The 10,007-nt window shown below is 56.3% G+C and overlaps 2 protein-coding genes across 2 annotated transcripts; both read left to right on the forward strand.

Annotated features, from left to right (window-relative positions):
* The first annotated feature begins 954 nt into the window (after window positions 1-954).
* Window positions 955-2,462, forward strand: PTMS (parathymosin). Its single transcript, XM_014451740.2, has 5 exons — window positions 955-1,023; window positions 1,286-1,357; window positions 1,495-1,573; window positions 1,694-1,755; window positions 1,919-2,462. Exons 1-5 carry the CDS (start codon window positions 955-957, stop codon window positions 1,967-1,969), a joined length of 333 nt encoding a protein of 110 aa, XP_014307226.2. The 3' UTR covers window positions 1,970-2,462.
* A 132-nt stretch (window positions 2,463-2,594) lies between these two features.
* LAG3 (lymphocyte activating 3) lies at window positions 2,595-9,624 on the forward strand. Its single transcript, XM_014451620.2, has 8 exons — window positions 2,595-4,256; window positions 4,529-4,673; window positions 5,001-5,248; window positions 5,883-6,146; window positions 6,600-6,875; window positions 8,450-8,689; window positions 8,971-9,101; window positions 9,415-9,624. The coding sequence occupies exons 1-8, from the start codon at window positions 4,199-4,201 to the stop codon at window positions 9,550-9,552; spliced, it is 1,500 nt and encodes a 499-aa protein (XP_014307106.1). The 5' UTR covers window positions 2,595-4,198; the 3' UTR covers window positions 9,553-9,624.
* The last annotated feature ends 383 nt before the right edge of the window (window positions 9,625-10,007 follow it).

Here is a 10,007-nt window from a genome sequence, read left to right on the forward strand (position 1 = left end):
AAAGAAAGAAATGCCATACCGACCATGTGGCAAAGAAATGAGGACAGCCAAGTGACATGAGGAAACCTAGCTGGAGTGAGAGGGTCAAGCATTCTCCCTTCCCTGAAAGGGAGAAGGGAATTGAGTGTCCCTCCAGGCCAACCACTGACACCAGCCCATACCCCCTCCTATCCCAGTACAGTTCCAGAAAGGACACACCCTCCCAGGGTGATCTACTCACACAGAAAACTTCCATCCACATGGAATCAGATACACAGAGTTGCACACCAATGCCAGATCTGATCATAAGGAGACACTCGTTCAGGGCCTGCCAAGGGTGGGGTGGGAAGAGGAGGGATCAAAATTGGAAGGGCAGGTGTGTCTAGAGAAGGGGGACTCTCAGGAGCATCTCCCTCTGCCACATCAGAAAAGGACATTAGGGTGTGCCTGCTAAGATCTTGGGGTGAAGAAGAGGGGCAGTGCAAGTGCAGAGGGGGTGGCCTCCAGACATGTACTTTCCCCATCTGTATTTCTGTCCCACCCCAGACACGGAACTTGTTTCTCTCATTTCATTTCCATGTCCCACATTCTCCCATGTTTGTTTTATCCTACTTGACCTACATCCCCTGGAAGTAGTTATTTCTACCCTCCTACCACACCGTGCACACACCACAGGCCTTAGGGAGGTGGAAATTACTTGAACGTTTTTTTTTCCCAGAGAGGGGAGTGGGAAAAAGTGAGAGGGGGTGCCAGGAATTGGGCTAGAGTGCTCTCCCTATTCCTGTGGTGTTTGCCCAAGTAGGAGCCTGAGGATTCTGGGGACAGACACACAGACAGGGAAACAAAGGCTTTGGTAGCTGGGGGGAAGCTGGGAGGGATGCCCAGGAAAGAGTACCAGGAAAAGGCCCTAGGGGTAGACAAAAGGCAGAGCTGGGCAGGCAGTGGGAGGGGGTGGGGCATCAGGGCTGTGAGCAGATGGAGGGGATTTGCTTTGCTGAGCTGAACTCTGCAGCCAGTGAGGTTTGGAAGAACTTGATGGGGATGGTGAGCAGTTACCTTGGCCACCTAGTTCTCTTTCCTCATCACTTTTCATCTTCTCTGAGACGGGAAGAAAGTGTCTGATCTCAGCCCTGTTGTGGCCTTTAAGGCCCCTGCGACCTCTGTTCTGACTCTAAACTGCTGTCACTACCTTCTCTATTTCACACTCTCCTCTAAGCTCACTGCAGAGGGAGAACCAGGGCTAGAGGGACTTCAGGGCTGCAGATGCTTTCTGGTGAGAGAAAGGTGACCTCTTTCTCTCTTGCAGGACCTGAAGGAGAAGAAAGAGAAGGTGGAGGAGAAGGCAAGCCGGAAAGAGCGGAAGAAAGAAGTGGTGGAGGTGCTGAGGGTCAGGGGTGGGGGTTGTGCCCACCTTGCCCCACCCTTCCGGCCCTCCCAGTGCCCCTGGCCGCTGGTGGTGATGGTGTGGGAGGCAAACAGCCAGCCTGACACTGCTCTCTCCTCTGGTCCCCAAAGGAGGAGGAGAATGGAGCTGAGGAGGAGGAAGAAGAAACCGCTGAGGACGGAGAGGAGGAGGATGAAGGAGAAGAAGAAGGTGGGGAGGGGCAAGGAACAGAGTCAGGGTGGGCTTGAAGACCTGATGTAGGGCTGAGGGCGACCACTGGGGCCTGCTGGGGCTCCCTGCCTCCCCAATGACCCATTTCTGGCTCCTCAGATGAGGAAGAAGAAGATGATGACGACGAGGGGCCGGCGCTGAAGAGAGCTGCTGAAGAGGAGGTTTGGGCTGGGTTGTGGGGCCTGAGGGGCTGTCAGGGATGCAGCAGGGGCTGGGAGCCCTTTGGATTTGGATCCAGAACCCTGTGGTGCATGGGCGGGTGCTGGAGCAGGGCAGGGACGGGGAAGTCCCTCTCCCATTTACCAGCTCTTTCCCTCTCCACAGGATGAAGCTGATCCCAAGCGGCAGAAGACAGAAAATGGGGCATCGGCATGAGCCCCCTGCCAATGGGCTGGGGAAGGAGGCCCCTCAAGGCCTGGAGATGGGGGCAGGAACAGTTCAGTGCAGCCACCTTCACCTGATTCCTTGCTCTGGGCCCTGCATCAGAGCTGCCACCCTCTTTCTCCCCAGCCTTCTCATGTCCACCTCTCCAGACACTGCCCTTCCATCCTCACTCTGCCATTGTTCCACCTCCTGACCTGTTCCATCTGAGCTCCCCAGCTGGTCCCCAATTGCTTCCTTTCCCTCTTCTTTCTCTCTTCCTCACTCCCACCCCTCCTCCGATAGCTTCTCCTTCGGAACCTCTGCATCCTAGCCTTCTGTCCTGCCCATCCCTACCCTGCCTGATCCCTGGGTCTCCTTCAGATCCCCTTCTCTCAGACAGCGCCAGGCCAGGGTGGGGCCAGGGTTGGGACCAAGCCCCACAGCTGCCCCCCCTCTCCTCCCCTTTTTGTATAATTTAATAAAGAAATGGTCGCGCTTCTGTTTTTAACCTGTCTCCTGCTTTCCCAGGGCAGAGGGAGGAGGGTGGCTGTGTCACATTCTGTTAGGACCGTTCCCTTCTATTAAAAAGTGCCCTCCTATTACCCACCACTAAGGAAGACAAGGTCAGCACTTTCAGGGTGGACACGGAGGACGGCTTCTTTGAGAACTGACTGTTGTCCTGATTTTGGATTCTTGGGGAATTCCTCCCCAGCAATACACGCGCACTTCCCTGCTAGCCCACACCAGGTCTAGACACTGCTGAGCCCAGTGGAAAGCTACCAGCCTTATTGTGCTGAACCAGGCAGAGACGGCCTCAGAAACAGGAAGTCCCACCCCTGCAGTGGGAGAAGGCTGGAGGCCTGGGTCTCAATTACCTGGGACCTGGAGTGAGTGAGTTGCCTCTGCCTGGCACTGAGGTGTGAGTACCTGGTTAAGCAGAGAACTCCAGGGCCTCTTGTACCCAGGCAGGCTGCAAGTTCTTGGCACCCGCCCTCCATCACTCCCTGCTGGGCTCCTCAGGCTGGGACAGGTGGGAAGCAAGGGTTTCAGCCTTCCCTAGTACTTCTGCCTCAGTTTTTCTAGAGTTTGGTCTCTGTTGCAGGATTTCTGTGTTTCGCGGTATCACCCTTGCCAATCTAGAACCTCTAGGTTGGGAGCAGGGGTCTGAGCTGGGGCAGGTGCGTGTGACTTATTAACACCACCAGCTTGTTAAAGACCCATACTTCACCCACAGTCAGGACTACACACAGCTTTTGTCTTCATACTCCGTAACTGACCTTGCCACATTATTTCGTCTCTGAGCCTGCCTCAGTTTCCTCATCTGTACAATGGGGATAACATTAGGTTTCCTGAGTTGCTGTATGTAGTGTCCAAAACTGCTTAGCCCATACTGAAAGCTCATAGCTATTTGGGCTTGAGGCGCCCTTTTCCAGGCCTATCTTTTAAGGTCCGATAAACCTTCCTGTCTACCTTATTCCCAAGAATGATTGGGTGGGTGGGGGAGGCAGGCCTAGAGCGGTAATGACGTTCTGGGAGGTTAAAGGAGTGAGGGAGGAGTTGAGTACCAAAGAAAGGGCTGGCCAGGAAGAAAGTGTGACTGTTGGAACTGACGGGGGAAACAGTTTACAGCTTGTAGAGAAGGGCAGAAGGTCCTGGGAAAGGGAATAGTCAGGAGGGTGGGGGAGGGCGTGGAGGAGGTGGTGGGGACACCCAGGACTGAGGAAATAAACAAGGGGAGCGCCAGCCACCACAGGGGTGGAGGGTAATGCTGCTGGGAATCAGCCCCCTCAGACTTTCCACTGCGAAGCGAAACCGTGAGCCCTGGGGTGTGTGGGGGGGCAACGCAGAGGGGAAGTGGGGAAGGTGAAGGGAAGGCAGAAGGACAGGGGCAAGGGCCCTGGGAACAGACAGGCCTCCCAGCTCAAGACATCCACCTTGCCTCTGCTCTGCTCTCTGCCACTGCCCTGCCCCATTACCTAGGACTCCCCCCCACCCCCCCTTACCTTTCTCCCTCCCCTCCCCAGCCCCTGGCTGCCTGACCTGGCCAGCTTTCCTCTGGATTCCAGCCTCTGGGCATCGGTTCCTCCCCTCTCCCTCCAGGTCTCTGTCCCTGTCCCTCTTCTCGTAGGTTCCTTTCCTCCACCCTCCACCTTGCAGAACCTCTCTTTTGTCAGGCTGTCTCTCCCTCCTTCTTGACCTCTTCCCTTTGGAGGGCTCCTCCCGGCCCAGACCTAAGGGGAGATGGGGGAAGCCCAGTTCCTGGTCTTGGTGCTTCTGCCCTTGCTGTGGGTGGCTCCAGGTAAGATGGGGATGACGCTGTGAGAGGGTTGACCCAGACCCACAGGAGGGGGTCAGCAGGGATCTCCGGATGACTACACAGAAGCCAGGGTTCGTAGTTTGGGTGGATTTTTCTCAAGCCTTGATGGGGGGCAGTCCTTCAGCCCCAAAGCCTCTCATCAGGCTCCCCGTTGGCAGGAAAAGGACAGAACCCTGGTCTTCCTCAGGCTCCTTCTCTACTCCTAAGTCTCTTGGCTCATGGTCCCTCCCTTTGGCCTCTCTTTTCCTCCCCAGTGGAGGCACCAGGGCCCCGGACCTCTGTCCGGGAGGTGTGGGCCCAGGAGGGGGCTCCTGCCCAGCTCCCCTGCAGCCCCACAATCCCCCTCCAGGATCTCAGCCTTCGAATAGGAGGGGTTACCTGGCAGCATCTACCAGACAGGTATGCACCCCAAACTTGGGCAACAGAACTCCCAAATCCAAGGTTCAAGCCGGCCCTCGGTCCCCTCCCGGGAGCTGTCAGTCCCTCTGAAGCCAGTGGCCTGCCTCCCCTGCCACCATGCACCCTAGGCCCTTCCTCATCGAGGCAGCCCGTAGGTTGCCAGCAGGGGATGGTGCTGCCCCAGTGCGAGGGTGGACACGGGGGGGCGTTAATGGTCAAGAGATCTGCCCTTTGGGTGGGCTTCCTTATCCTCGGAGTGTGGCGGGACTGCATCTCTCTCGAGACTTCTTTCCCTTTAATGTCTCCATCTCTCTCTCCCGCTCCCAGCCCGCCCCCAGCCCGGAGCGCCCCCTACACCGTGCTGAGGCTGGCGCCCGGGGGCCTGCGCAGCGGGCGGCCGCCCCTGCAGCCCCGCGTGCAGCTGGAAGAGCGGGGCCTCCGGCGCGGCGACTTCTCGCTTTGGCTGCGCCCGGCCCGACGCGCGGACGCGGGCCAGTACCGCGCCGCCGTGAACCTCCGGGACCGGGACCGCGCCCTCACCTGCCGCCTCCATCTGCGCGTGGGCCAGGCCTCCAGTAGGTGGGGGCGGGGCGAGGGGCGCCGGGCTGGGAGGAGGGCGCCCCGTTCCAGACGCCGCCGTCCAGAGGCAGGAAGGGCTGGGCCGAGGCTGCGCTTCTAAGGATGCGCCCTGGGCCCTGCCGGCGAGCCCCCAGAAGGGTAGCGGAAGAGGGTGGGGAGCCAGATCGCGAAGTGGAAGGTGCCCCCAGAAAAGCACGTGTGGGGGAGGAGGGCTCTTTGGAGAGATTATATCACCCCTTGCGCTCCCCTTCCCCCACCCGCCGTGGGAGTGCCAGGGTGGAGGAGGGGAGGCACCCCTGGGGAGGGTGGGGGGAGGGAGGGTGCCGGCTAGAGTGATTCATTTCAGGCATCTGTGGCTCAGGAGGTGGGCTGAGTGGGGATCCTCGGGCAAGGAAGGCCTGGTGAAAGGGAAGACCAAGCCAAGTACACTTGGAGGCTGGAGTCTCTGGGCATCCATTTTAAGCACTTCCAGGTGCCAGGCACTGAGCTGGGAGCGGGGAGCGCCGAGGGGAGAAGACAAAGAAATTTACATGGTGGTGCCTAGAGCTCCCAGCCTAGTTGGCCTGCTGTGTTGGGAAAGTGTTTGCCTGGGGCTGATCCACCCTTCCAACCTTCTTTATCCGTGTGCAGTGACCGCCAGTCCCCAAGGGCCTCTCAGGACCTCGGATTGGGTCGTCCTGAACTGCTCCTTCAGCCGCCCTGACTTCCCGGCCTCTGTGCAGTGGTTCCGGGGCCCAGGCAGAGTCCCTGTTCAGAAGTCTCCCCATCACCACTTAGATGGGAGCTTCCTCTTCCTGCCCAAAGTCAGCCCCGTAGACTCTGGGCTCTGGGGCTGCATCCTCACCTACAGAGATGGCTTCAGTGTCTCCAGTGCCTACAACCTCACTGTTCTGGGTAACGCCTCCCGTCCGCCTTCATCCGTGACCACAATGCCTTGCTGCCCTCTTCTCATCTCCTCCTGACTTGCGGGTCCCCACAGTAGGTCCTCAGCAGCTTACACCACCTGTGATTATTCTGGGCCTCACCGTCCGGTTTCTTCCTTTCTCCTGTTGCAGCCTTTCAGCTGCCTTCTCCCATAGTAGACTTTCCTTGGGCCACCCAGCCACAATGGCCAGCCTTTGGTTTCCTGCTGGCCCACTCCCATCCCGGGTTTCTGAGCCTCTTTGGTTCTTCCACCTTATTCTACTCCTTAGCACTCTTCAGAGCCGGACCACCTCCTTTGCTCCTGCACTTTTCTGCCCCTCTTCCATTCAGATCCAGTGTCCCAGCCCCTCTGCCACCTCCCCCTCTCTGCTTTAACCCACCTCCCCCTCTCTGCTTTAACGTTGGGTTTCCTTTTCTCTCCAGATCCGGAGCCTGCAGTCCCTCTGACAGTGTACGCAGGAGCAGGTTCCCGGGTGGAGCTGCCCTGCCCTCTGCCTCCTGGTGTACGCACCGGGTCTTTTCTCACTGCCAAGTGGGCCCCTCCTGGGGGAGGCCCTGACCTGCTGGTGACTGGAGACAATGGCAACTTTACCCTTCAACTGGAGGCTGTGAGCCAGGCCCAGGCTGGGACCTACACCTGCCGCATCCATCTGCAGGGGCAGCAGCTCATTACCACCGTCACTTTGGCAGTCATCACAGGTCAGGCCTGTGTGGGAAAGGAGTAGCTCCCAACCCAGAGGAGCTGGACAGGGAGGGATGCCTGGATGGGCAAATACTGGCAAAGCCACCTCATGATGCCAGGCCATGGGCACAATTTCCAGAGGCTGCCCCTCGAGGCCTCTTCTTTTCTCGCCCCCATATATAAAAACTGAAACTAAAAATCTCCCCTGAGTCACTAGATGCATGTTCCACTCTTCTCTAAGGGGATCCCCTGCTCTGAATTGGGGGGGGTGGGGGGAAGGTCTGAGAAGTTAGAAGGAGAAGTGGTAAAAGTTTGAATGGTTCCAAAGGGGTGGACTATATTTCTAGAATCCTTGTCCCACTTTGGGGCCAGGGCTTGGGTTAAAGTTGCAGGAAGTGGCCTGGATTTGGGAGGAGTTAATACATCAGTTCCTTGGTCAGCAAGTATTTACTGATCATGGGCTTTTCAAGACAGTGTAAAACAAACACATTAAAAAAAACAAAACCACCTCAAAATATGTTGATTGATTAGTTATTCAATCAATTACCAGTGGTGGTTACTTGACTGTGTCTGCAGTACTAACCTGTGGAAACTAAATAATAGCACCACATAGTAGGTGCTGAATGAATATAGTTGAATGAATAAGTGATTATGCTAGCAAATAATACATCCCCTGTCTGCCAGTGCTGAATTTCCATATACTTCCTGGAAATTTCTACCTAGATCTCAGCCGCACTCTGAACCCCATCTTTTCCTCATGCTAAGTCTTGCTGACTTAGCCTTTCTGTCAATAACGCCATTTTCATCCCACTCACCCTGAAACCTGGCTTTCTCCTTCCCTCATGTCCAGTCAGTTGCCGAAGCCTACCAATTCTTTCTGTCTAAGGTTTTCTTGAGGGCCCGTTGTTTTGTGTCAGTTTCCCATGCTATCTCATGACAATTCAACGCGAGATGCTTTATAGAGGAGGAACATTCCCAAAGTCACACCCCAGGGAAGTGTCAGACTCAGGGTCTGTACTCAGCTGTCTGTGTCACCAAATCTTCAGGTTCCTGTGCACTATTTGTCTCCTCCTACTCACCCTGTCTCTCACCGTTCAGCTTTGAGATGCTCTGTCTCTAGGTCAGTTGGTCAGTTCACCCTTCTCCAAACATCCAGGAAGTGGGCAAGTTCATTCAGGGGGCACCTCAAGGCAGGGGCACTGATGTGTGATTCAAATTACGAAAGCAGGAAGAGTGCAAAGTATATTGGAGGCCAACTCACCTAACAGATATTGAGGGTTTGAGCATTTGAGTGGTAGTAATGTAAAAGAGTCTGAAATAATATTCGTTATGGGATCCTTCTGGCCCAGTTTGAGTTTGAACAGTCCCCTGAAGGCAACAGGGAGCCTGGGTAGTTTTTGAGCAGCGGAGTGATCTGACCAGAACTTTGTCTTCACAAGATTACTTTGGCCATGACCCTGGTCTCCTCCCCTCAGCCTCACCCAATCAGAGCCCAGGGGAGTGCAGTGTGCCTGAGACTTGGGAGTTGATCCTATGGTGTCAAGTAAGGGGGCAGGGGACTCAAAAGATCTCTTCCCTCTAATGTTTTCAGTGACTCCCAAATCCTCCGGGTTACCTGGCAACCTGAGAAAACTTCTTTGTGAGGTGACGCCGGCATCTGGACAGGAGCGCTTTGTGTGGCGCCCCCGGGACAAGTCTTCGAGGAGTTCCCCAGGACCCTTGCTGGAGGTGCAGGAGGCCAGCCTCCTCTCCCAGCCCTGGCAGTGCCATCTGTACCGGGGGGAGAGGCTTCTCGGAACAGCGGTCTACTTCACGGAGCTGCCTGGCTCAGGTCTGAGACCCCGCAACACGGGGTCCCCAACTCCAGACCAGTCATCTTGATCCTACTTGCAGACCTCCTCCCCACCCCTCCCAGCTCTTTCTTTTCCAATCAGGGCCCTGACTTCCAGCTCTTGTCTAGTCCTGACCCTCTCCTGCCAGGAATTAGTTGAATGATCCTGGATGAGTCCCTTAAACTCTTTGGGCCTCGTGGTCTGCGTCTGTGAAATGTGAGGGTGTGGCCAAACGTCCTTTCAGTCGTGACTCTGTGCCCAATCCTGTACTTCTCCTTAGGTGCCCAGCGCTCCGAGAGAGCCCCAGGAGCCCTGAAGACAGGCCACCTCCCTCTCCTTATCGCCCTCGGTGTCCTCCTACTGCTCCTTTTGGCGACTGGAGCCTTTGGCTTTCACCTTTGGAGAAGACCGGTGAGCCAGGGACTCCCCTCCCTTGCCACTGGTTTCCCTTCTCCCCAGTCCTCCGTGCTGTCTGGCAGCACCTCCTCAGCAAAGGTGACTAAGGTGGGGCCTGAAGTTGCCTTTACAACCCCTTCTTCATAGGCCTCTGCACTCCAGGGACCCCTGGTGCCTGAAGAATGCAGGGGAGGCTTGAAGGGGCTGAGAAAAGGCCTGGGACACATGGCGAGGGCAGGGGAGGAGAAAGAATAGATGGACCCAGTAGCCTCCTTACTCCCTTTCTCTTCGTCCTTTTCTTTCTCTCACCCTCCATGTCTTCCCACAGTGGCGGCCAAGAAGATTCTCTGCTTTAGAGCATGGGATCCACCCACCTCAGGCTCAGAGCAAGATAGAGGATCTGGAGCAAGAACCAGAGCCGGAGCTGGAGCCACAGCCACAGCCACAGCCACAGCCACAGCCATAGCAGCCCTGACCTGGAGCTGGGCAGCCAGTGGATCTCCGTAGCTCAGTACAAATAAACTCCCATCAGCAGCAAGCCTGAGTCTGGCTCCTTCTTGTCCAGTGAAGAGTCTTGTCTCTCCCCAACCTCTGGGGGCTCCCTTCTCCCACTCCAGCCTTTCAACCTTTTCTCCCCCCTGCCCCCCTCCCCACTAGGCTCTCTTATCTTCTCCTTTCTGTTCCTGGCTTCTCAGTGATTCTTTTCTCCTTAGTCTCTTTCTTACTATCTCTTATGGGGAGTAATTTTTCTAAAGCTCCAAAAAGCCCTCACCCCTTACCTCGACAGCCCTTTCCTGCCTTTGGCTAAGTCGTGCTGGCTGCCCTGGTTTCCTTTATATTTTTATTCCTCTGGCCCACCCCACCCCACCCCACATTCAGCTCCACTTCAGCACTGTCCTTGTCCCTCTAGTTGTAGTGGGT

This window comes from Myotis lucifugus, unplaced genomic scaffold (genome assembly GCF_000147115.1).
Source record: "Myotis lucifugus unplaced genomic scaffold, Myoluc2.0 scaffold_10, whole genome shotgun sequence".
Classification (NCBI taxonomy): domain Eukaryota; kingdom Metazoa; phylum Chordata; class Mammalia; order Chiroptera; family Vespertilionidae; genus Myotis; species Myotis lucifugus.

Excerpts from the sequence above, each read along its gene's own strand:
- PTMS (XM_014451740.2), top strand. The coding sequence starts at position 955 with ATGGAGGGGATTTGCTTTGCTGAGCTGAACTCTGCAGCCAGTGAGGTT. Across the intron at positions 1,024-1,285 it reads GGAAGAACTTGATGGGGATG|GACCTGAAGGAGAAGAAAGA; the intron begins GTGAGCAGTTAC and ends TCTCTCTTGCAG. Across the intron at positions 1,358-1,494 it reads GGAAGAAAGAAGTGGTGGAG|GAGGAGGAGAATGGAGCTGA; the intron begins GTGCTGAGGGTC and ends TGGTCCCCAAAG.
- LAG3 (XM_014451620.2), top strand. The coding sequence starts at position 4,199 with ATGGGGGAAGCCCAGTTCCTGGTCTTGGTGCTTCTGCCCTTGCTGTGG. Across the intron at positions 5,249-5,882 it reads GCGCGTGGGCCAGGCCTCCA|TGACCGCCAGTCCCCAAGGG; the intron begins GTAGGTGGGGGC and ends ATCCGTGTGCAG. Across the intron at positions 9,102-9,414 it reads TTCACCTTTGGAGAAGACCG|TGGCGGCCAAGAAGATTCTC; the intron begins GTGAGCCAGGGA and ends GTCTTCCCACAG.